The 26,768-nt window shown below is 43.9% G+C and overlaps 1 protein-coding gene across 1 annotated transcript; it reads right to left on the bottom strand.

Annotated features, from left to right (window-relative positions):
• Positions 1 to 230: 230 nt before the first annotated feature.
• SNX5 (sorting nexin 5) lies at positions 231 to 26,576 on the bottom strand. The gene is made up of 13 exons (XM_090052331.1): positions 26,451 to 26,576; positions 10,895 to 10,999; positions 10,252 to 10,362; positions 9,607 to 9,728; positions 8,920 to 9,043; positions 8,179 to 8,274; positions 5,811 to 5,916; positions 5,653 to 5,728; positions 4,937 to 4,976; positions 4,769 to 4,855; positions 2,497 to 2,656; positions 1,430 to 1,515; positions 231 to 781 (listed from the first exon to the last, which is right to left on the bottom strand). Exons 1-13 carry the CDS (start codon positions 26,493 to 26,495, stop codon positions 731 to 733), a joined length of 1,209 nt encoding a protein of 402 aa, XP_089908457.1. The 5' UTR covers positions 26,496 to 26,576; the 3' UTR covers positions 231 to 730.
• Between the last annotated feature and the right edge of the window lie 192 nt (positions 26,577 to 26,768).

Here is a 26,768-nt window from a genome sequence, read left to right as displayed (position 1 = left end):
ACAGGATTTAACAAAAAGCTAGTTTGCATGGGTTTTTTTCCCCTGCAAGCAGCAGGAGTGACGTGAATCGTGTTCTACTTTAACAGGAGTGAAACAGTGCAGCAGCTTGCGTATTGCAAAATGTTTTTCTCCATTGAGAAAGTCTTCAGGGAGAGGGAGAGGGAGAGGGAGAAGTATCTTCAAAGCTTGTATCCCCCGTCCATTGATAGACCTTTACTTGGCTTACAGAATGATGCACAACCATATCAGACATCTTTATTTTGCTGTAATTGCCCAACTGTACAAATATGAATGTAGTTATAGAAATCCAAAATATATTGTAGTAGAAATCTGCCCAAGTGGAATGTTAGGATATTAATTTATAAAACTACTTGGGAATTTTTACATAAGCCATTCCCACTTTTGACTTTCTGCAGACAGCTCCAATAAACCGACAGATAAATTTCACCCTTTGTGATGGGGGGAGAAATCTAAATGATCAACATTTTGGACTCTAGTTCTTGTCCTTGGCACTCACTAAGTGCAAATACCTCAAGTAATTCATATGCAATCCAGCTTTCATTTATACCATGGAAGCCAACGTTGGTGTCAATCAACATGGTTAATTATTAGTCAAACAAGGTGTCCAGAAAACCAAATATTGGAACCTAAAGGAGTCAAGCTAAATATGAATTTCCCCATGGCCACTGAGTGCAATTGATGCTTTTTCACATTTGCAGAATAAGGTGTCTTAGTTGTTCTTGAACAAGTCAATGCAACTTTGCAGGAGAGAGACATTGTTCTGGAATGGAAGACAACAAACTCAGTGTTAAAGCACATGTACATGCACTTATCCCAAACCCCATAAGTATTAGTATTTTGATGTTTGTAAACACTGAGGCTCATTTTCAATATGGGATTTGTGACAGTAAACATGCATACCAAAGCTAAAAAGATGTTACTGTTGTAGAAGGCAAGCAGAAAGTGCCAATATGAATAAGGGCTGTATAACCATCCCTTAAGTATGCCCTCCTATATACGGAGGATGTTGCACAAAGTGTGCAATCTCCCTCATTGGTCAGGGAGGGAAACAAAAACCAAAAACATACTACTAATGTTAAAAAGTAAGCCAACAGCTTAGCTAGACAGCTGTGAAGTACAAGCTTTGGGTTGTGCACTCCATTTAAAACTCTAACCAAAGCTACCAGTTATCCCAATGGACCTCTCCAGTTAATACAGAAACAAAAACAAAATGCCACATGCTGCTGCATACCTTGCAAGTCTGGTTTCCTTACCAAAGCAGAATAGTGGAAAGCTTAAGCTTTTGACTTGGCATTTAGTTTCCTAGCTTCAAAAGAGAGGAAGCAAGTCCTCCCATCACAATGGTGCTAGCTAGAAGTGTACTCCATTATAACTGTGCTATAGTAATTCACTTCAAGAGACCACTTACCTTTGCATGCTTTATTTCCAGTTCTGTCATTTCAATTAGGTTTTTACGGAAGGCTGCTATTCTCTTCTGTTTGAAGGTGATCAGTTCTAAAAACATGAAATGGAGAAACCATTATCATTCACTGCTTCTGAGGCAGTGGCAGTAAATAAGGGCCTGCCATTGGCCATGGCCTGAAAATGCATGTAGGGAAGAGAGCATGAAGTAACGGTAAGTATGTATTACCGAAAGCCTTGTTAGGAGACCTGGACCTTAACTGGCACCTAGACCTCAGAGCAAGTCAATTTCTGCCAAACTTCACTTGAGGAAGCATCCCAGAAGAATGAAATGCTGGAGTTGTAGTACTGATCTGGAAGGACTGCAGCCCTATGCATGCTGTTGGATCAGAACATACAGTCTGGCAGTGTAAGGAACATGGATGATCAGGTAGCATCTAGGTGATCAGGGCCCTCCTGTGGGATGCTTCTTCTAGCTAAAAGGCCTACAGAGAAGGAAGGTGGGAAGGGGGGAGGGGAAGGAAGGACGGACGGACGAGAATGAAAAAAAGCCGTGCAGGAGACTAGCAGGATCACACGTCTGGTCAGAAGGCTTTAGCCTTTGCATAAGCAAGGGGTCTACCTAATAGAAAAATCGTTGGAGTTTGTCCATGTGGACCTTGCTTCTGAACCCAGATGGCCACTTTGTCCCAGAAGTACCTGAAGTTTAGTTCAGAGATTTAAATTAACCACCTTGCCTGCACCTAAGGAGCAGGAAGGTTCAGCCCAGACATTGATGCAAAACAGGCCTGCTGGAAGCAATTCTTTATGCTTCTATATTGCTGTAGCTACCTCCCCAGGTCTGAAAGCTATTTAGCTTAAGTAGTGACGACTTCTATGAAAAGTAAATGCCTGCATGGAAGCAGTCTGTGTGACTGTCAAGCCATTGCAAACTTTGACCCTCAGAAGCAAGCCTGGGGACCCAAAGAGAAAACTTGAGGATTGGGACACCAACTATGGAGAAGTACCTTCTAACAGAGACCTGAGAAAGAATGTGAAATATTCATAAGTTGTGCAGTTAGTAAGATGTTGTACCTTGTTTTGCAGACTCTGAAAGCTTCTCAAACTTTTGACAACAGTCTTGCTGATGTGCCTCTGCCTGTTTGACATCTTTGCTTTTTAATCTAGCTTTATCCAAAGCTTTGTTGGAGTTCTCATACTCAACAAGAGCCCGAGTACGCCTGTACAAGAGATCCTAAAAAAGATACAGAGTAGGATATTACTCTTACAAGATAAGTACTTAAATCCGGACTCCAAGCAAAGCTACTTTCAGCCTTTTTAGAATTTAAGAGGGGAGTTTCACTTTGTTATTTTTGGGGCTCTAGGGCAGGTGTTTGCTTTTAAAAGAGTTGTAATTCTGTTTAAAGCTAACTTTTTCTTCCTTTGATACAGAAGATATATTTAGAACTCCCAGAGCCCCAAGAGCTGCCTTCCCTGCTTCAAGCATCCTCCTTTTGGAGAAGGAAGGTCCTGCTAAAACCATCAATGCCATTCCCTGACCAGCGTGGATAAAGATCAGCACTTTAAAAAAGATAAGTAAAATCCAATGCATCTCATTTAAAAATCAGATTTTTTTGTTAGAGGTGCTTTAAAAAAAGAAAAGCCAAAAATGTATATATAGTTTTAATTTAAGATGTTAATGCTCAAAGATATCATCATAGAATAGGAATTATAACTTCTAGTTATATTCTATTTGAGACAATATTATTCATGTAACCTTTTAAGAAGTTTTATAAAATAGGATATAATGAGCCATGGACTCCATTAGGGGCCCAATCTTATGGAATTCCCAAAAGGTTCCACTACAGATTAGAAAAGATTAAAGAAAACCACTCTACCCAATCAGACTGCTCAGTCTAGAAGATCCCATTAAGCATCTCTGTGATGCTTAGTTCCAGTTCTCAGACTGTGAATGTATTTCCAGAGATCATAGGCAGATGAGGTTCTTTGGGTAGATATGATATCTTATTAGACCAACTAAGTATTTGGAAAAAACATTTACAAGCTTTTGAGCAAAAATGACCTTCTTCAGGCATAAGGAGAGAATGTTGTCTCTAAGGATAACATCCTTGTTAACAACAGTATGTGGAGATGAGATAACAGACCCGATTACCCACTCAGCCCTATTGTCTCTCTCTGCAAGTTAGTGTATACACAGTCAAGCCCTTACACTGTTCTCTAAAAAGTGCAAGGTTAGAAGAAGTTGTTTGATATCCTTTTATTCATTTAAGAATGCACTTTGTAGACAACCATTGAGGCTTCCCACCCAGCTATTTAAAATCAAATCCAACTTGTTCCCAATACAGTCTAAATCCCCAAATGTTAGAGTGCTGATCTAGGAATTTTTGGAGAATTACAGCAGTGTTTCCCAACCTTTTCCAGCCTAAAGGCACACTTACATTAAGAAACTGTTTCTGCAGCACATCCATTAAGGCATTCCCCCATCCTCATCACTATCACAGCTCATTGCCATGGCAAAATTCCACAGCACCTGTTCATTTCTGACAGCACACTGGTGTGCCATGGCACACTGGGTGGGAAACACTGAATTACAGGACATTGTGTAGGTCACAGTGTTAGTCCTTTAAAGCCTGTATAAAAATTAAGACCATATACCAGCTTGACAAGTTTGAATTCAGACAGCTTTAAAGATTCCAGTTGGCCCATTTTATGTATTGTGCTACCCAGAGATGCCCTTCATAAAAAAAGAACACCAACTGGATACTGTTAGAATGGAATCTTGACCAGCAAGGTTTGCTTAGTCTGTGGAAGATCCTAGTAGACAAGTTACTGGAATATCCAATCTGATATTCCCCAGTAAATGCAGGTCTATTATTACACCACATCCATGATAAAGTCAGTATTGAGTCTGTTGTGTTTGCATTGAGATGAGTAATGAAATAGTAAGCACTTTTGTCAATTGCTCCTTCAGGTCGTTAGGACAGTTGACATAAGGGTACCTAATGCAAGCCTCTTACTTCAAATTACTTGCTTGAATCCCATTTAAAACTTCAGGAAAGTTGGGTTAAAAAAAAAAAAAAAAAGTTGTGTAAGGTCTAAAATAGAATTTATTCCAATAAAGAACCCAATACCTTGGCTGCTGTATTCTTACCCAGTTCTGAAGGCAAGAACTACTTAAAAGGGACCCTTAACACTACAAGGTGTATATCCCCACTTTTCATATTAGCACCCAGCCACCTTTTCTAGAGTAGGATTACAAAGGATTTTCCATCAAAAGTAGGTTGGCATAGATTAAGAGTCAGTTATAGCATTAGAGTTTAGTGATTGACAGCACTAGAGATCTCACCTTTGCTGCTTCTATGTTAACCATGTAGTATCTCAGTAACTCAGACAGCTTTAAGTCTTCATCAGATGAAACACGACTCTCTACCTTCTACGGAAGAGAAGATTAGATAGTAGAGATACAAGACAAAACACCAAGATTTAAGTGTAGGGTTATTTGAAGGGAACTCACCCTCAGTTTTTCAAAGAGTTCAGCAACTTTCAGCAAGTACCTAAAGAGTACATAGAGAGTGCTTTTAAAAAAAAGTTGGCATCTCCTGAATGACATGCCCAGGAAGTATATGGGAATCGGTTGCTTCCATATCAGGTAGGCTGCTTGCGCATGCACGCACCTTGGAGCATCACCATGCTGAGCATAGTGCATGCCCACAAGATGCATAATGCTAGTTTGACCCAGCATCTTTATGCTTCAGCAGGGCTTTTCTGCAATAGTCAATTCAATCAGCTATTAAACTGGTGCTTTTTCCTAACTTTGTCCTTTGGGCCAGACCTGGACTGCAGGGCTTCTTGTAGGCCAGATAAGCTGCTGCCCTGCCACTGAAGGTGGGTTGCGTCGCTGTTGGAACAGCTCTAGAATCCACTGGATGAACTTAGGTCTTGCTGTATTCTATTCCCCCTACCACCACCCCAAGGTTCAAGATAGCCATGTCAACAAACCCCAATAAGCTGCAAGATAGGAATTTATACAGCCCCAGTCTGACTTGAACATTTGAATTTATCAAATCAAGTCCTCAGTATGGTAGACTAACATAAGTTCTGAACACCAAGCCAGATATTAGCAAACAAGGGAGACTGGGAATTATGATTCAGTTTGTTGCCTTTTTAATACAGGATTAGGCTTCTGGAGCTTTATTAACAAGCCAAGAAAACGTTCAATTAAGTCCTCACTTTTTGATGACTGTTGGCTCCTCCAGTGCCAGGCTGTTCAAGCAAACAGAGATGTAGATGTAGTCATCTGCAACATCTGTCAAGACAGATAGCACTTTTTAGTGTCATCTCTAAGCACCAGCAAGTTTATTTAGAAGAGCTTTTAGAACAAGGTTTACTTTTATGAGATCTTGTCATCTTATCTGCTTTTGCACATGCATCCTTGATTCTGTTATAATAGTTCACAAGGAAAGTCTTCTCTTGCTCAAAGAAGTCATCTACCTCCTGGGGGGGGTGGGAAAAAAGGGAGAATGTTTTTTAACAAATAAAAAAAGAAGTCAGTTGTTACAGAGCCTTAGCAGCCATTCTATTTAGTAGATATTCAAAGTGAGACATTTGCCCTTGTGTAGATGCAAATTGTCACTGTACATTTCTAGCTTTCCCTTTGAGATTAAGTGAAACCTGCTAGTTCTTTCCTACAAAATTTTCCTTCATTGACAGAGCTGAAGGATCCATGGGACTAACTTTTGACACGTGTCCACACACCATGCAGCTCTTAAAAGATGCACAGCCTTATACACTATATATGGTACTAGTTTCATTCTCCCCAGGCCAGCTGGAACAGGGTCATTCTTTTACATCCAACTCTATTTGGTTGCGTAGTTTGATGTTTTAAAAAAAAAGTCTTTAGGACAGCTAAAAACTTAAAAAGCAACAACTAAATTGCCATGGCAAAGAAAACTTAGAAAAAAAATTTGAAATTCAAATAATCTTTAGATGTCACAATTGTGACATCTGGTGGCCTGTTCTTTAGAAACTTACTAGAAAAAAAACTTGCATTAGGACATGGAAAGTACAATTTATACATCACTAGTCTCAGCAGCTTAATAAAGGCTTCAAAGAGCAGTAGTCTTCAAAGCGAAGACTTCAGTTGTGTAAGCAATGGCTATTTTTGTGAATGACTACATACCTGCAAGCACCAATTCAGTGAACTCATCATCCTTTCCCCAAGAGCATATTTCAGGTTTCAAATGAAACTTTGGAAAGCCAACCTTTAAGGTTTGACAGTACCACTGGAATAACCATCAAAAGGTTGAGTTCATGTGAGAAGGCTGTTCTCCAGTTAAAAAGTATTAGTTTACAGTTAATAGGAGAGAAATAATTCACCTGCATGTCTCAGCACTTTTGAATACAGAAGTGGCCACTTATGAAGGTCACCCTTTAATGAAGGATGCTTTAAATTTGTAGAAGGCTACTGACCACGTACTGCTTTGTTTTACCTGCATTCTAAAGCAGAAACCTGATGGGCTACTTGTCTTGGATGCCTCTGCTATACAGGAGTCAATTTCCTCACTACATGCAGGAGAGAATTAACCCTTTCTACCTGCACCTGGCCATGGCAATTCTTCTTGCTGTAGTCACAATGGCAGGAGAATTCACAGTTCTTACCCCTCCCCCTTTCCTTGACTAAACTATATCTAAAAATCATAGAAATATGCAGGTGACAAACTAATACAGCAGAACATGGGCTTGTCAATTAGCCACTACATGCCATAACAGTACAAGACATTTGTAACATGCCACAAAACCTCCCCAATAGATAATGGGGTTTGTGTCATGTGCTAGTCTTGCGTCAGATCCTTCAATAGCTGGGATTAATGCTGTTTACTTTACAAATTAAGACAGACTTCTGCTAGCATTTTAAAGCAGACTTCCCTTACTTGTTTCATATGCCTAAATGTCACAAGATTCCTCCCTTAGAATTAAGTGGTTTTCATAAAATAAGGTTGGGGTTTAAAAGAAAGCCATTGGATCTCATTCCAACACCCCATTAAACTACTGCCCATGTCTGAAATTGGGTCATAGTTCCAAGGCAAGTCCTTAAAGCTGTGGCACATTCAGCCATTAAGTAATGATGTATAAGCCTTGACCAAAGGCTATCAGATTGGTACCCTGGACATCCACTCTCGTCTTGACCCAGGTTAGTCACTCAGCGATTTGAGGCACTGGAAAACAGTCCTTGAACTATAAGACCTGGTTGAGAGAAATTTAAACCGTAGGTTGCATTATAGCCTATTGTACTATTAGCCCTGGCAAGCTGGTGCTCAAGACTGAAAGTGCTTTCAGATCTACTAGAAAAACCTGTAGGTTGGGGTTGCAGGTCCTGACTTTTGTAGCAGTACTGCCATGATCACAAAAGTTTATTTTTTTAGCTTTTTAGTTATGGCTACCACTGGGTAATGGTTTCAGAAGGAAAAAGCAGCAATTTTTTATTTTTTAAAAGACTAGAGTCAGGAACCATTTGACCACCTGGTTAATCGAGTTCTGGTATTTTTATCCTTGAGCCAAAAATTACTCTCTTTCACCCAAGTTTGCCAGTAACATTCTAGCCAGACAGTTTTGTTTTGATAGACAACTTAGCACCTGGAGATCAATTCTTTTAAGCTAAAAGGAGTTGCGGGGGGAGCGGGGGCCGAGAAGGGAACCAATACTCCCCACCTCACACCAGAATTTATCTATTGTTGGAAAGGGAGAATAGCATCTTACCTTCACACTAGAAAAGAGGACTTCATCAGCACTCTTCACCATGCTTTTTAAAAAGCCACCAAACATCTCTTTTGTATTTTTCCTCCGGACACTTAGCTAAAAAACAGAGTATGCCAGAAGATTTTAGAAACGTAGCCCAAAGTAGCTTTTATAATGGTCCCTTTGTGGGGTTTAGCTTTGTATTTAAAAACAAACCACCAACAACAAAATCAGTACTGTAAGAAGGTAAAAGTTAAAAGATGCTTCTTTCTTACAAGCAATGGCCTGTTACCACAGATACTTACTGTTCATTGTGAAGTAGTCTCCCCTTCCCTGTAGGGGATGTTTGTTTCAGAAGTTATTTTGAGTGCATTTAGGTACCCTGTACTAATGCAACAAACCCAATTAGAGATGCTTGTTGAGTTCCCTCCCCAACTGCAGCTTTGGGTTTGTTTTTTTATTGTCACCAAACAGGATAGGCAGGTTTCTCTGGGCTATGGTGTACCAGCTTCCTTGCTGGAGCCAGACTTCTTAGAAGTTGCTTACTAAGCTTCTGTCACATCTTAAGAGACCACTTCCGAGAAGAGGATGTTGCCATTACATGGAAGATAATGTCACACAATACCACAGGGTACATATATTGTGCTTTCCCCCGCCCACCTTAAAAAAAAAAAATACAAGCTTGGCATTTTTCTAGTCATGTGCCAGGAAAATAGCTACTTCTAACATTAAAAATTTAAGGAAGTTAAGAAGAGGCCTTACATCCTGGTCATACTCTAGGAAAACATGGAAATTGTGATCTCTGCTGATCACAGGATGAGAAGAAATTCGCTGAAGGAAAATTTCATGAGATGATACAGTCTTCTTGAAGACAGCAAGGTATTCCCTGGAAGACAGCCAGATCACAGACTTAATAGGGACATACACACACTATACTGTTTTTCAGTGCATAAAAAGGTATTCTTTTACTAGATATTATTCTATTGAATGGATTCTACACATTCACTGTAATTTTTCAAGTACACAGATTCATGGAGACACTGCACCTAGAAGTGGGTTTAGAGTCTATAAGAGTGATATGCTTCACCATTCTAACCTGCCACCCTAAGGTGGAGTAAGCCAGACAGAGTTATACCAGAGGTCAGACTAAGAAGGGCTGAAGAGGGCCTCAAGATGCAATCTAACTTCTGCTCAAGGTAGGATCACCCCTATTCAAACTTTGCCAGGTAAGTATGGGTCTAAGCTACTCTTTAAGGCCTCTGGAAAAATACACATCTGCCCCCTCACCCCCATTCAGCTACAAGGCATAAATGCCCAATAAAACACCTTTAATGTGCAAAAAAAGTTAAACCAGGGGATTTAGAGTGTAGGCACCCTACAGGACAGAACACCAAGTTGGTCCGCTAGACACATCATACCAAAAGTTGAGTCAAAGATCCATGTACTCACGCTTCTAATTCTTGCTTCATTTTGGCAAATTCTTCTTTTGTCATAGACACTTCTCCTTCCCCAAGCTTCTGCATCTTTTCTCTGGGACCATCAAAGTCAGGCTTTGAGGGTGCTGGAGGTATCTAGCCAAAAGAACCTGCATTAGTAGCAGCTACTATCCAGTATGTAACAAAGGTTTCAGAGGAGCTCTGGAGTCCACTGCCCTGATCCCCAGGTTTTGACCAGTGCTGTTTGTTAATGGAAGTAGGTGGGCTCATCCACAATAGTCTTTTGTGCCACTCTAAAGATTGGCACATAGTGGCTCTTCATTAGTTATTCCAGGAAATACCCTTGAAATGTTTTGGGAACTTCTGATTATACCTGCGAGTCAGAATGGTGCATAGATGGCCCTTTCAAAAAGGCATTTACAGGGTCAGGAATGATACAAAAATGGAATGGGTATAGGTCTCCAATTTAACTTTGGCTCTCTAGCCCATCAGCTTCTAGAACGCAAGGATAGAATACAGCTCAAAGGGCTTCAGTTGTTATAAGATACTAGAGCCAGGACATGCTACTAGTATTCCTGTTTTAACAGGTTCAGCATCAGCACTTCATCTCGGATTTTACTGTGGTATTTCATCTAGGATACCATTAGACACCACTTACAATAAGTCCAGCATAGTCTTCAGTTTCGGAGAGCGTGTCATGTAACCACACAAAGTCTTCATGCTGTCTTGTAACAGAAAACTCAGGGCTTTGAAAAGTTGGCAGCGTGGTCTAAGAAGAGATGCAGAAACCTTACTGCTAGCAAGTTTACACTCACCCTAGAAGTACATGTAATCTGCCAGAGCAAGCTAGTCATTTAGCCTAGTAAAACTTGTGCCAAAGTCATCTCCATGTAAAAAGGGACCCATCTTCATTATTAAAGAAGATCCAAATTACTTTAATACAAAGCATTAATGTTGGGGGGAAAAAAAAAAAAAAAACAACTCAAAAACCCTTTGAAGTCAGTTGTAGTTTCCTCTCTACTTGTGCCCAAGCCAAGAGTAGAGTCTACCCATCTGCAAATTCAATGAGTCAGTTGCACATTTTACATTTAGAGGGTTTTGATCCAGCTTTACAGCCTAGAATTTGAAGATTAGTGGTTAAAAATCTGCAGATACCATATTGATAGGGCTTTTACATGAGCAAGCCCAATTCAAATTTGTAAGCAAGTTTATTACATTATATGCAAGGATGTCAAAAGAATCTCCTTTCCCCAACTGCATCCAAAGGTCATGGTAAGGAAACTGGCGGGGGTGAAAATTACCTTAGTATGTACCGTGAACTTCACTTTATCTTTTTCACTCAGAGCATCTGGGATATCAATCTGGAGGGAAGGATCAATATTCAGGTCCACAGACACAGCCCTCAGCTGAAAAAGAAGTTAGTAGATAACCTTGAAGTCAGGCATAGAGAAGGCACAGGGCAGCTCTATTTGCAGGTCAAACACACCCCAATAAGGATGGCATCAGGACTACACCAACAACTAAAGAAAGGTCTTTTGTAGTCACAGTTGACTATATTTTATATGAACCATACAGGAGCTACAAGTCTTCCCACTGCAGACTCTTCAAACAGGCAGCTAGTTGAGAGTCAGTGCTACCTATGAAGGGTTTTGAAGTGTGTGCTCCTTTTTACAGGAGGGCTGAAGAGTTTGTTCTAGTTTCCCCCTGCAATTATCAATAAACAACTGGAGGGACAGCCTAATCTTTTATAATTCTTTAATTCTGGTATGGAAGACATGGGCATGTAAGCTTGCCAAAATATCTTCCAAGATATTAGCCAGCAATTCAGCTATTTTCTAGTCTAGTTTGGAACTCCACAGTACCGAGACCCATCTTGGACCTCACAAGAAGCCAAAGCAAAAGCTACCATACAAACCAAGGCACCATCTTCATTAAAGTTACCTTTAAGGTGAGAGGGGGGAAAAAAAAAAAAAAAAAAAAAAAAAAAAAAAGAGTGTACAAATAGCAGTTTTATTTGCCAAAACTGAAATTTTGCAGGTCTGGAAAAAAAAAGAGCTCCAGCTGAAGTTTCAATTCATTTTGGCAGTGGTAAGGGAAGGGATCCTCCCTATCCCTTGGAACAGTTGCACAGCTTGCATACTTTGCATCTTTAGCACAAGCTGCGGTGTATGGCCCATCAACCACACCTTTGCAAAGCAAAGGAAACACTGAAGCATCTTGACATTTGGCCAAACATAAGAGCAACAGCAAGCTAAGTAGGGAGATTCTTTCCCTGCCCATTCTCTTCCTGCCACAGAAGCATCTCGAGCTGTCCAACATCATTCTCATGCACCAATGATGACTTCCCCTTATGTTACTTCCCATCTCCCCATGACTTATCATGGGTTATTCCCATCAGTTCCAGAGGTTCTTGCCTTTTGAGGAGACGGGGCCCCAAGTCACAGCCCTTAATGCAGTTCCAGCAATGCAATCCCCACTGCCTACATTTCCAAAAGGGCCAGAGACAGGCGGGCTCTTCTGTTCAGACAACAAGAACCAAGCAGTTCTTCTCAGGAAGAAATGGTGAATCAAGAGCATCTTAGGTACTGAGAAGGGATGCAATTACATTTGTGCAAGATGTTCCAATAGAAAAATAAAACTAAAAAGAACGATTTGTTGGATTCCGAGGTGCTTCATAAAAGCGTTCCAGCATCCAAAATGCAAGATCACATTAAAAACTTCCAATTTAAGTGGGGGGTTTTAGCCCAAGCTAGGGCATCCATAGCAGACTTTCCTAAACAGTGGAATAACTTACTTGAGTTATACAGCAGCACAGGTTAAGATGCCTCTCTTTCTACTTCAATAAGAACCTATAATGGTTTCTCCTTCCACCTGGTTTCCCCATTTAAGAAGTTTGCTCAGGCAAGTAGTGCTCTACTGCTTGATGCTTCTTATTTAGAAGATAAATGGTGTCCCTCATGTGTAGCTTATTTTCAGTAACTTGACACATGCAAAGCATTTAGCAAAAAATATTTTCCACCAGGAGAAAAGACAGGAAGGGCACATCTAATTCCTGCGTAGGAAGTTACTAGTGGCTGGATATTAGGAGTAGAAGCTCTCGCAAGCATGTAGGGTAGCATTCTCAGCTGGTTTTAGACATCACCTGTATTCTACTAGCATGCAGATGCCTCAGCCTGACCAAGTTCAAGTACCTATAGTGCTACAGGTCACCTTTTTTCAGTGTCCCTTGCTTCAGGGAGCTTGCATTCTCATTTTTCTTCTCCAAGGGAAACTTGACAGACATGAAGCAATTTACCCAAGGTCACAACATAAAGCTTGCAACAGAGCTAGTGAATCAGCCAACAGGCAATTTAAGTCTTCCAGGAAAGAAAGCTATACTTGGGCCATTAGAATAGTATTGTAATAAAGGCTCTTACAGACCTAAGATTTTACTCCACAGTACATGAGAGAGAAAGGGGCAAGCAAATAGCAGACAGCAGTTAAATTGAAAGTTCTGCGCTTGGGAGATCTGGATGTTAGTTTTACAAAGCCAAAGTGCTCTTTTCCAAGGCAAGAACACATCTAATAACTAGTGCTGTACATCATGCACAGCCACCACCCTTGGGCAAAAAAAAAAGAAAGATGACAACCTACATACAGACTGCACAAGAGACTTGTCTAAGCACTGAAGACCCTCCTTGCAAGCCAAAGCTTATCCAAGGCATAATACTGGACTGTCCTGGAAGAAAACTTCTGTTTTATTTTGTAAAACAATGGAGAAGAGAAAGCTTTCCTGACAGCATGCTTCAGGCTGAGGTACCAGCATAATGCATCTCCCCCCATCTGTACAGCCAGGGGCCACAGGCCTGGCCAGCTGAAGGTTGTCATCCATTGTTTGTCTGATCTACCAGATATGAACATGCCAAATCAAGGTATCAATAATACTTACCCTGCCATGGAATGAATGGCAGGGGAAGGAAGAGGCATTTGAGTCATTGCTTTGCATCCCCTTTTATGATCACAGGATGAGGCAAAGAAATCTTTTTACAAGCAGCCATTCTACACCAAAACCCAAGAGAGCTCACTTCCCCATAAACAGCAACATTTACACAAGTATGACAGCACACACTTTGCCAGCTGTCTTGTGACTACTAAATGCAAGGCATGAGTTGAATGTACTTTTTGCTTGCATTGCATCAAGCAAGCACAAGTGTCTTTTGAGCTGCATATTCCAGTTTCTGCAAGACAGAGAAACTTCTGTCCAACACTGGTTTGGAGCAGTCTTGGCTCCCCTAATCCACTTGGAAGTGACTGATATACCACCCAATTGATCCAGATTGGAGTCCAAATTAGATTCTGGTCTTGAGTAACAGTTCAGACAAGTGACATTCACAGTTTTAAGCAATTTGTTTCATTGGCACTAGCCAAAGCACCTATCTGAAAAGGCCACCCCCAATAATGGGTTGTTCCTACACCTCCCCCTCAAATAACTCCTAAAAGCGTTCAGTTCTGTGCAATGCCAGGAACCATGACATGATACCCAAAGGGAACTACAACTGTAGTGAACCAATGCAAGGCCAGTGGTTCCTTAACAGGCAGCAAATCTTAGGGTACTAAAACTCACTTCAACAAATTGGCTCCCAAGTCCAACACAAGTAGGGGTGCACCAATAAAGACTTTCTTGGCAGATAGATGGCCAATTATTAAATCAATCCTATCGACCAATGCAGATTCAATAACGAATATTTAGTAATAATGCAAGGCACTTCAGGCTACTGACATGAAATAAGCCTTTTCTGGTATGCTCCTACATCACATGCATCAGTGTCCCAGTCCTTAAAGAGAGTGATGGTAGGGGCACTTGAACTAAAATTTGAATGAGTTTTAGTTCAAGCACCACTACCATTTTTTAAATATGAGGATGCTTAAGCAGAGCAGAGCCAAGCCAAGTGGGATGAGGGCAGATGCAAGCCATCTGCTGTGGAGTTGGGGCTCTCTGCCTGGCTACTTTTGCCATGCAAGCCCCACACCAGCTGCACAGCCCCTGCCTGCCTGGCAGCACAGGGTACAACTTGCTTCCCCCCCTGCTGTTGGGCAGGCAGGGGGCACATGGCTGGCATAGGGCTCCTGAGGAAAGGCAGCAGAGTAGAGCGCCCCAGACCCACAGCAAGCCGCCCACATCTGCCCTGCACACAAATCTGGGGCGGAGGGGGAAAATGGGACATGCCCCTTCCCCCAGGGGATGTGCGCAGCAGCAGGGAGCTGCCTCCGCCCCCACCACCCACCCCACCCCCAGACAAACCACCCATGGCTTTATCTTGTCCTGGCCCCAGGATCCCATGCACTGGCCTGGCTGGGCAGTGCCCCCAGCCCTAACTCCTGCCCCACTCCCTGCCTCCCTGTGGGGGCCTTGATCTGTCCCCCCCACCCTCATAGACTTACCTGCAGGGAGCTGCTCTCTAGGCTGCCCCACTGTATTCCTGGCCATGTGCATCTGTGCGCCTGTGCACATGCATGTGGCCCCCTCCATCCCATCCCTGGCAGCCCCAAACAGAACCCCTTGCAGGCTAGAACGCTGCCTGCCTCCAAGGGGAAACCCGCCATTTCTCCAAGGGAACCCATGCATCCAGGGCCCTGGCCAGAAGATATAGTTAAAAATTGGTAAATATTATGGGCTACAATAGCCAAGGTGATAATATTTCATAGACATTAGGGCTGGAAGGGACCTCAGAAGATCATTGAGTCCAGGCCCCTGCCCAAAGGGCAGGAAGTCAGCTGGGGTCACAGGATCCCAGCAAGATAAGCATCCAATTTGCTCTTGAAGGTGTTCAATGTAGGTGCTTGAACCACCTCCAATGACAGGCTGCTCCAGACCTTGGGGGGCTTGGACAGTAAAGAAATTTTTCCTTACGTCCAGCCTGAAATGGTCTCGCAGTAGTTTGTGACTGTTCCGACCTAGTCATCCCTTGGGGTGCTCTAATGAACAAACATTCCCCCAGGTACGGATGGTCACCCCAATAAACTTATAGGTGGCCATCAGATCACCCCTGAGCCTGCGCTTTTCCAGGCTAAAGAGCCCCATGGCTCTAAGCCTGTTGTTGTAAGGTCTGTTTTCCTGACCTCTGATCATACACGTGGCTCTTCTCTGGACTCAAAGAAGCTTCTCCACATCCTTTTTGAATTGTGAAGCCCAAAACTGGATGCAGTACACTCTTGGTGCCAATCCAAAAAAAAAAAAAAAAAAAAAAAAGAAGTCACATGATTTATCAGTGCATCTCTAAACACAAGCTTTATGGCTATGTTACAGGAAAGAAATTGAACCAGGTCTGAAAAAAGTGACATGAGCTATGTATGTCTGTACACAGCAGCCAGCTATGTTGCTGAACTAAGAGATAAACTCAGCTTTGCTAACTATGAAGTGAAGGACCAGCCGTGCCAGTAAAACAAACTAAATTAACTGGCCATTGTTCTGGCTGCAGTCTAATACTAGGCTTCACCAGTAAACAGCACAAAGGTTTGGGGTTTTTTTGTTTTTTGAAAAGCCCACTATTTTGAAATGGCTTATCTTTACTGTCCTAACCGGATCAGCAGGACAAACAATGTAAACTGCTGAGTCTGTGAAAAGAGTGATAAGCTAAAGGAAGCAGCTTCCTCTCAGCTAGTTTAAGGAAAATGTTACACAATCCACCCAGTCCTGAAAGTTGTAAACTGTCATTAAAATTTGCATTCTTTAATAAGTGAAGAGCAGGAAGATGGGGAGGAAAGGTAGATCCAATTTTACAAGTGTGCACTATTCAAATGAGACAAAATAAAAAAAGTTTACTACAGCAGACAAGCAAAGAAGATAAAGACAGAGACTGGAACATAAGTGATCCATTACTATGGCCTTGATAAAACAAACAACCCCTCCCCCTGCCCCCACCCTCTGCAAAAACCTAGCTTTAGAGACTCTTGATAACAGTACTGTTTTAGGGTTGCTTAGGTCTTCTTACACAAGTCTGTTTAAAGGTAGACCCCAAAATGAACATAACAACAGACAGCAAGTATGCAAGGTGCACGTGAAACACCAGACCTATCGCTGTAGGCCATGCTGCGCCACACCACTTACCTCTCAACTGCAAAAAGCCGAAGTTTCCCTAGTGGCAAGGATGGACCTATTAATACAGGCAGTTCTCAGACTTACATGCACATTTGGTTCTTGAAAACCAACTCTTAAGTTTAAAAGTTGCCATTCGAAACCAATTTTCCTCATAGGAAACAATGTTATAAATGTGGGATTGGTTAATGAACCAAGGCCCGATACAAAATAATGGGTGAAAGTAGGGTATAGTACTCATCAATAATAAAGTAAATAAAATGTAGCTATATAACTTGTCTATATGCATTTCTATTGCAAATATACCAGACCAGGGTGGGGGCTGGGGGGTTCACACCACTCCTCCACACCCTTCTGAACAAAATCAACAAGAGCTGCTGGACAGGCTGTGGCTTCTCCTGTGACCGCCTGGCTCAGCCCCAGCACTACCTGCCTCGCCCCAGTGCAAGCAGCTGGGGGAGTTAGCCGGATGAGCTGTAGACTTTCCTGTGGTTGTCCGGTGCAGCCCTGGCACTGCCCACCTCACCCCAGTGGAGGCAGCTGGTGGAGCAAGCAGATGAGCCATGGCTTGACCTGTGGCTTCTCCTGCAGTCACCTGGCACAGCCCTGGAACTGCCTGCTTTGCCCTGGCAGGGGCAGCCGGACAAGCTGCAGCTTCTTCCGCCACCCACCGCCCCCCACTCCTAGAGCCCAGTACAACCCCAGCTGGGCAGCATTTGCCCTGTTCTAGCCCCAGCCCCACCCCACAGCCCTTTCCTTCTCCCTCCCCTACCACAGAGACTTGCATTCAGTGCTGTAAAGTTGAAACCCATGCCTGAACTTCAAAACCCAGGTGTCAATTTACAAACACTAACTCGAACCATTGTATGTTGAGGACTGCCTGTACACTGTTTCAGGTCCATATTCTCAGCAATGGGTGGCTTTAAGGATCACCCCCCAAAAAAAGAGAAAGGCACTTCACTCTACTGAAAGCTGAAGATCAGAAGGGCCACATGACAGGCAGCCGGGGCAGATAAATATTAATTTTCTAGATTTTTTTTTAGGGGCTCCACAGGCCAGATAGAATAGCCTAGCAGGCTGCATCTGGCCCTCATGTTGCCCATCCCTGGATTAGGCCCACAACTACAACTGTGACTTTCTGCACCACATACTGAAATAGTGGCCTAACCTATGGAAACTGAAGTAAATTTTTTGATTTCCTAAGTCTTCTGCCCATCTGTTGTTTTCAGTTCTAGTGCTCCAAGCAGTGGGAGCAAGAAAAATACACCTATCCATATTCTACTCTGCAACACCAGTGGTGGGAAGAAGATATCCTAATACCCCTCAAAGCTACTTTCTCCAAGGCAGTTGTACAGTAGGCATTTGGGTGATGACAGGTGATTGGGGCGGGGCAGGGAAAAAGGAAGAGCTTTAAAGACATTGCACTAGCCGGTGAAGAAATAAAAACAAGAAGTCTCATACTGGTGGGGAAGTCACACTATTATCAATCCTGCCTATGCTTCCTCTCTGGAAGCTGCAATACAACAAGGAGTTAATGATGGGGAGGCAAAGGCAGCAAAAGTAACAACAAAACCTTTCACACTATAAGCTTCCATGCTTCCAAGTGTTTGGAATACACCTGAATGAGTTTTCTTGGGTTTAAGGGAGTGCTCATAAAAAACTTATAAACACCTAGCTCTATCCTGAAGCACAAGTATGTTCTCTCAACTTTCACTCCAGTTTAATCAAAGTTACAGCCAAACAAACTGAAGTCAGCTAGCACCCTCCAGGGCTAGAAATACAGGGACTTCATTTGGGCCAAGTACAGTCAAAAAGCCCAAGGCTGAATCAATTCAATCTTCATAGATCAGTCTAGGCTGTGCAGATTGAACCAATAAACAAAGACATTCACTTTTGATTCTGGAAGTGCAGCCACATGCCTGCAGTGGCTCAGGCCAGAAGCTAAGTATTAGAGCACACTTCCTTGCTTGGCTGGAGCAGACACCTTGGCCAAAGGCCAGCCTGCCCACCCTGCAAGGGAGGTGCAAAGCATCCTGGGATACTGGGGGACAGAGTCAACTCAAGTCTGGAGCGGATCTGGGCAAAAGTTCAATAAACCAATTTAGTTTAAAATTGGTTACATCCATCCAGGTTCATCTTAAAATTGTTATGGCCATTCTGAAAGTGGCTTATGCACACTGAATTTCTGTAGTATTACAAATCTGAACTGTTTTCTGATCACTTACACTGGTTTGTGCACAATTTCTGTCCCTAGCCTTGATTATCTGAACCCAGAGTATTTCATTTTTAGGTTTAACCTTGCAGAAATGCAGTAAAGGGGATCTCCCCCAAATTAGCATCCAATTAGTACACCATTAGAAAGCATCCAGTCTGCAGGATAAACTAAACATCACTAAGGCTTCAGTTATTCAAGCCTGGCTTGACTGTAGCATTATAATAGTTTTGTAACGTCAGTTGGACATGACCTACTAGCTGTAGAGAGAAAGCAAGCAGAGGCTGTTGCTGCACTGCCCCCCCAAGTCCAAAAAACAAGAACACGCATTTCAGAGTATATCCTGTTTAATTTAGCTGCCAACTCTGTCTTTATGCAAGCACCGCATGACTTATTTTACGGAACACTGGCATGCATTGAAACATGAAGCCAAGTGCCTTCCACCACCCAAGCAGTAGTATGAATGCCTGAACTATTCTATTTTTCCCCACCTCCTTTCCCTGCACACCTTATTAATATTAGCAAAAAACATTAGGAGGCAACAGCCAGATATCAGTGTACGTTACTGACCTATGGGGCTCCTATAGTTATAACTTCATGGCTTAGTGCTCCATGAACTTTCCCAATTACATTCCCCCCCCTCCCCCACACATTTTTAGATGCAGCTTGTGGTTACTGGAAGCAGCCTACATCTCTATGTTAGGTCATGTGCTAAAGCTCTAATTTAAGTTTCTTAAATGGGATGCTACAACCATAGGAGTTATTTGCCAGGCAGCAATAAGTTACCATTATAAGCAAAACCACATCATAAAGTGCCAACTGATTATCTGTGCAGCCACCCATTTTATGCAAGGCAACAACTGCCTCCCTTATTTCACTGAACAACATGCCCACAACCAGGTTTCTTGCTCTAAAATCCACAAATGAGTACGTTAGGAATGTCATGAGTAAGCTTCCACTATTAGTTGCATTTGTCTGTCACCCTACTGCATAATGCTGCACAGCTTCTATGGAAAAAGATTTCCCCACTTAATTTCTGATCTAGATTTTGTTAGACCAAGATTCTGAAATACAAGATTTACATTTCCCAACAGCTAGTATCAATTACTAGCAAGGAAACCTCACTTTGACTTAATGACTTTGCCCCAAGTCAAGTCAATTTCAAGCAGGTACTGACCTGCAGTCAGTAATAGCCATAAAGGAAGTCAGAGAATTAAGCCACATGTTTCAGACACCATGCTGCTACCATGAAGTTGGTTTAGGTTTTCTTTTAAACTAGAAGTGTTTTTTTGTTTTTTTTACTAGACTCTTTTCATGCTATAGGGTTATAAATTTAGGCAACTATAACTTAAGTTCTGCCACCCTGACAACTGTACATGACAGATCACATCTAACAGTTTGTTTTATTAGTAATGTAAGCTTCATTTGACCAGAACAATTGGATTGTATGTACACCGTGCATGATTCCATCTCAGCACTGCTATTAATAGCATAACAGCTGTATTCCCCTACCATGAGGTTCAACTGGTAAAGCTTATTGCTTCCAGAGAGGATTCTGTATTTTAAGCAAGAAAGTAAGAAGAGAGGCCAACCCTATTTGATTACATTACCATCATTGCCTGAATAAAATTAAGGTGACCATCACAAATGAAGCACAGATTCCAAAGAGCAAAAAATCAACACCTACATTGCACCAGCAGCCATGGGGGTTCCCAGACCCGGTGCATGGTTGTATTAATACAGTACTCTGCTTGTAAAATGCATACACAGCGTTCTCACTATTTCTGCACTTGCCAGTGTAGACATACATCATAGTTCAATCTCAAGATGTCCCATTCCCAATGAAGTCTGTTCTCATTAAAATCGAGGGGGGGGGAGGGTGGAAAAACAAAGAAGAAGTGTTGGACCATCAGCCCTTAGTCTCTTAACCTGCATCCCTGTTAGCCTGAATTGGAGTTTGCCTAGTTAGAAGTGGCAGTCATGTTCCACCCTACTGGCCAGGCAAAGGAACCAACACTGGACCATGGGTTAGATGCACACTGCATAGCTACAAATTATACTTCCAAGGAAGCCAATAGGACTGTAACCACAAAGATAGCCCTGAAGACATATGCCCCCCCAAACTTCTAGAGCTAGCAGCTGCAGCTGCGCATTTGTACCAATACCAACTACCACCTGCCCATATCCTGGAGCTCATTGCTCTTTGTACCAACATTCACTTGAGCAACATCAGGAAGAGATAGTTCTGCATTAACTCAGTTATACATTGCAAGGGGGAAAGAGGAGGAAAAGAAAGTCATCTGGCAGCTCAGATAGGAACTAGTGACCATCATTAACAGTACAATGGCAGAGCCTGCCAACAGTTTACAGCAGGGGTGGGCAAAACAGTCTGCGAGCTGGATTCAGCCCATAGAGGGACTTCATCCAGTCTATGGTAGTGCCTGGGCCAGGCAGGAGCAAAAGACCCATCTGGCCCATGGCATATCCTGCCACCTGTAGGCATGCAGCAGGGCTGGGGCCACTCTGTAGTTGGACTATAGTTCTAGGTACCCCAGGTGGTACCAGTATCTTCTGGTTTCTGCTGCCCCCAGCCCCATGGAGACTGGCAGGGACCTGGGCACACAGCTCTAGCCTGTCCTGCACCAGCCAGGACCTGTGTACATAGCCCTGACCCTAGGCTGCCCCATGCCCATTCCAGACCTGCCTGTACACGAGAGATGGCAGCAGTAGCAGCCAGGCAAAACCTGCTGCTGGGCACAAGAGAAAAAGCAGCTATCTCCCCCGCACCGCTGCCAGGTCCTTCTTGCTGCAGTTGCCCAGAGCCCACATTTGGGCTGCCCTGTAGCTCCTCTTCCCTGCTGCCACCAGAACCACGTCTGAACCACCTGGCAGGACAGGGGTAGCAGTGGAGGAGCTGCAGAACAGCCTAGACATAGAAGCAGCAGCAGCAAGAGCTCAGCAGCAATTGGGGGGGGGGGGGGGGGGGGGGGGGCCACTTTTCCCTTGTGCCCAGCAGCCTCTGCCTGGCCACTATTGCTCATCATAGGAAGGTGGGTCTGGAGCGGGTATGGTGCAGGCTGGGCCGGGGCTGTGTGCATAGGTCCTGGCTGGTCTGCTCCAGCTGAGGCAAGTCCAGAGCAGGCATGGGGCTATGCAACTAGGTGCTGCTGGGCACTGGTGGTAGGAAGGAGCAGCTCTTGGCTTTTAGCAGGGACAAGGGGTATTGACCAGTCCACAACAGCTCCTTAAACTGTCTATGTGGCCCACGGGCCCAAATAATTGGCCACCCCTGGCTTACAACATCTGTGCTGACCCATTAGTTAATGGGTCCTACTTCCAAGTTATCATAATATTATAGGAGTGTTGTCTGTTGTACCAACTTTACAGCTCCCTGCATAGCTGGAGGATTAATACCCATGTCTGGCTGAAATGTTTAGATGGAAGCTGTTCTGATGTCAGTTGCACCACCCTATATTTGTGGAGTATGACTCCAAGTCACAGAAAACATTAAGGAACCAGATCTAGCCTGACTCACTATGATGGCAGGCAGATTCAGCTCCATCCCTTGGACAATCTGTATGCCATTGCTGGGCCTTCTACAATGGATCCACCCGAGCAAAGTTCTTTCATAATCTAATTAGGCCTTGGAGCAGCTTTCTTCTAGGTGATGCTGGCCAAGCTGGGTTTGCCATTTGCACTTCAAGGCTAGCCCCAGTAGTCAATTAAGCAGCAATACTTTTCTAGGGGTGGAGAGAGCCACAGGAACTTCATTCTCACTAGAAGGGATCGAGCAGGAGCTGGTAGAACAAGTGGCATTTGGGTCTCCAAGAGTAGCACTATAGCTATGGCCTGCTAACAACCATCCATCGCTGTATCCATGTATCAGCTCATTCCCTCCAACAAGCTTTACTCACCCTCCATCAGCCTCAGCTCAGGGATAGAGCTTTAGGATAGCAGAGCTTGTCCTGTAGGAGACGGAAGGGTAACACTACACCTAGCACCTCTCAGGACATGAAAGTACATCGTCCAGAGGTTAAGCCTGCAAGTATCTGGAACTTCCCAGCCCCAGGGTCACATTGTTCATATACTACCACCGGCATCTCAATTGAGGGGGGGGGAAGAGGGATTCTCACAAGCTGTAGCACAGTCTGCCATTTAAGCATCCACATAAGTGCAAACTTCCTAACAGAAGTGACTAAACTGCAATATATATTCAATTAAGTTCACTAGTGCCCAAAAAATTGTTCATGTACTATGATTTGACTAGACCTAGCTGAATTCTACAGAACAGCACTTGCCAGCCATGGGTACTAAGGAAAATCTGTCAAGTTCCAATTTTGCTGCTTCTTCCTTTCCTGGCTTCACACTACTTTTCCTTCCTATGTGGGATTGTGCTGTACTCTCCACTGCATTTCCAATTCTTCTTCCCCACCTCCTTCCACATATTTCATTTAGAATCCTTTCTACTTCACCCCTCCTCATGGCCAAGCTTTTTCCAACCTATGTACCACACAGATTCTCTTGCATATGAAACTTGCTTAAGCCACAGACTGTATTAGCCACATGCTAAAGACAAGAGAACTCTCCTTTCCTCAGCTGCTGAATTCCTACCAGACTGATGTGTGGGGACTAGTCTATCAGGCTCCAGCTAGTATTTTCTAGCCCTTTCAACAGCAGATCTTTAGTACCAGGCTCTCCATGCAAGGCCAGCTTTGGTGTCCCCCATTCTGAACTCCACCCACTCTTAAGCCTTTTGCTCAGCTTTCTAAGCAACCAACCTATTCTTTGCATTAGCTGCTACCCACGAGAGTAACCACAGTAGTGAAAACTAGAAAGACTGGGAAGTTCACAGCCTGCAGCAGCTCACTGAAAATGCAGGACCTTGGTTGGTTTAGGGAGTTCTCTACAGGCATATGGACCATGTTAATAAAAAAGGAAGGAAGGAAGAAAGAAAGAAAGAAAGAAAGTTTCAGTTCCACAGAAGCCAAGTTAAGTTTTCTAGGAAGAGCTTACTCAGCCCACAGCAACTGCTTTTTAAGCCCCAAGAGGTCAGGATGAGGTGGCAGCATATCCAGGGTCCTTGAAACCAGAACTTGAGGGAGGAGGGGAAGTAGAGGCACATTAAAACCCACCCTATCTGAAACTCCCATCTGCTGTGGTTCAGGACTACCATCTTCTCTAGCTACCTGCTATGTTAACTTTGGATTTCCCAATTTAAGCCAAGTGACAGACAACAAAACCTAGTTGTGTTGTTCTAGTTAATCTCCCCCCACACTTGCACTGATCTTCCCAGCACTCTTCTGGCCTATATCAGAGCACTACTCTATAAAATCCCAAGGGGAGTGGGAGTGGAGTTCTCATACAACACTGTTCCCCACCAAGCTTGGAGGTGTCAGACAACCAGCCTGTTTAGTATTAAAGGCCCACATGCCATTCATGAGAAATACAAGCAATTTTAGCATAATCAATTAACATAGTGTCACCTTCCAAGTTGAGACAAACCAGCATGTGCTGTATCACCATTAAAAAAAAAAAAATTACTTGACTTTTGTTTTCTTACTTATGCTCTATTATCACTAACATTCACTGCTTGAATGATTAGCATCTTTGTCTGCCAGAGACAGTGGATATTGCAGCCTATGGTATACTTGAGGGATTTGTTATTGCCCCAGAATTCAGTCCACAGCAGGAGAGATTTCCTGCCATAATGCATGAACTGGTCCCCCTCTCACCCCCATCATGAGCACTGCTGTTAGAAGCTGCACAGCCAAGGCTTCTCATGGCTGCACAAAACCTACGTTCTATCCCTGACCACCTCATAGGCTTGGGGGGGGGGAGGGAGGCCTTTCTCCCCACAATTCCACCAGTAGTTTCCCCTGAGGACAGAACTGAGAAAGGTCTGGCCATTCCAGGTTTATACCATGGGCCACAGCCAAGTAGAGAGTTTTACCCTCTCCAAAACATTTGAATGTCAAGGTTTTCTTTCCCCCACTTCTGTTACCACAACAGTGAACAGCTGAAGAAACTAAAGGTCCTGGAACAGAACTCCACTTCTGAAGAGATCTATTCCCCCAACCTATGGATTTCAACCAGTGTGCCATCAAAAAGTGGAGATACTGAAGAGCTAAGCAAGAAGAGGGGTCAAGATACGTGGTCCTCCATAGTTGCCATGAAGCTGCATGCAAAATCCTCACTCTTTTCTGGCTACACATTAGAGCCAATTGTCTCTTCCAGAGGAAGATTTGAAACACCAACGTACATCTTGCCTCGGATATTTATAATGTTCTCTTGCCTTTAGATCAGAGCCATAGCTAAGATGGATACCCTGTCCAGACTACAAGCCACAATAAGCAGGGGAATTCACTATCAACAAAGAGACTATTCAAGAGCCAAGAAGTTCACTATCAGTCTAGTAAGCTGGAGACCTTGCTAACACTAATTAACACTAGCTACAGAAAAATGTAGGCTACCTATAACCATCATTTTGTGTTGTCAGTTATTTTCCATTCAAAGTTCCCCTTTTAATGATTTGCATATAGCTCTATGGTAGAGTTGAATAAGTGCCCTAGCAAATATTATGCTAGGACAGTGTCAGTCATGTCCCAGAACGAAGCAGTGACAGGGAGCTGCCCATCCTCTCAACAGATACCAACACGCCTAATAACATCTTCAAGTAGGGGTACTCAACCTCCAGCCTGCCAGCCAAATCCAGCCAACAGAGCCATGGCTTCCAGCCCACAGGGGTCATTATGAGCTGGAAAATTTGGCAGTGGCTCGATCCAGCTCCACACAAGCCACTCCTGCACAGCATGATCAGAGCCACTACCCCACACATCTAGACCAGATCAGACTGGGCTGTTCTCCATCCTACCCCTACACCTGGATCAGGGGCCCTCCCCCAACCAATGCATCCTAGTCAAGGCTATTCTACCCACAAGGCATTCATACTGGGGCTGGACTGCTCCCCACACCCATGCATCTGGATTGTGGCTGCTCCACCACAGAGCACTGAACTTCCCAAGTCCCAAACCCAGATTTATCATCATAAATGTAGTCATAATACGCTCTCCTGGAGCCTCCAGCCTTGCCCCTTGGGCAGACAGTGCACCCCACCACAGCCAGATCAGCCCTCTGCAACAGCAGATCCAGCCCAAGAGACAAGTTACAGGGGAGCCCCTCCCCCCCATAAGAGACAAGATTTGAAAGTTGTAATCTGGGCAGTCTGTGATCCAATTGCTCCTTCCAATGAAGGAGTTTAATTATTTTGGCAGACCCACCCGCAAAGTCAAAGTGCAATTTGAACCTGCCGGCATCACCCATTCAGCCCATTGTGTGAAGAAACTGGGAACCACCACCCTGCAGTGCAAACGCTGTGCAACCTGACAGCACAGGCCAGCCCGAGCACCAAGCCACGGGCTTTGCAGTGCTCACAGGTAAATGCGACCCAGGCACTGAACAAGGCGGCCTAGAGCCAGCCCAGCGCCGGGTGAGGCTTCCGAGCCCCACCTCTCCACCGAGCCCCCTCCAGCCCGAGTCCCACCGAGGGTCCGCAGCTAGCCCCGTCCCGCACCTTGCTCTGTGCCTGCTCGGGGCCCAGCGCCATAGTAGTGCTCATGACGAAAAGACGCCACTACCCCCTACGCTCTACCAGCCGCCGCCCCCGCCGCCTTCATATAGCCCGGGCGCGAGCCCCGCCCCGCCTCCCGGCAGCCCCCGCGCCCGGCGCCATTTTGGCCCGCAGGCACCCCCCCACCAAAGGAAAGCCTTCGGGAAGCCATCTTAGAGCCGGGCGGGAGGATTATGCGAAGGCAAGAAGGCGAGGCGCCATGAAAGGTCTTACCCTCACTTAAGATGGCGGAGATATTTAAAAAAAACCGTTCCCTTGCGG

The sequence above is a fragment of the Crocodylus siamensis genome, chromosome 1 (genome assembly GCF_052110815.1).
Source record: "Crocodylus siamensis isolate JL-2025a chromosome 1, ASM5211081v1, whole genome shotgun sequence".
NCBI lineage: Eukaryota > Metazoa > Chordata > Crocodylia > Crocodylidae > Crocodylus > Crocodylus siamensis.
Note: the sequence above shows the minus strand (reverse complement) of the source record. Positions and strands in the feature narration are given on the sequence as shown.

Excerpts from the sequence above, each read along its gene's own strand:
- SNX5 (XM_090052331.1), bottom strand. The coding sequence starts at position 26,495 with ATGAGCACTACTATGGCGCTGGGCCCCGAGCAGGCACAGAGCAAG. Across the intron at positions 5,917-8,178 it reads TCCTCTTTTCTAGTGTGAAG|GAGGTAGATGACTTCTTTGA; the intron begins GTAAGATGCTAT and ends CACCCCCCCCAG. Across the intron at positions 4,977-5,652 it reads GAGCCAACAGTCATCAAAAA|GTACTTGCTGAAAGTTGCTG; the intron begins GTGAGGACTTAA and ends TGTACTCTTTAG.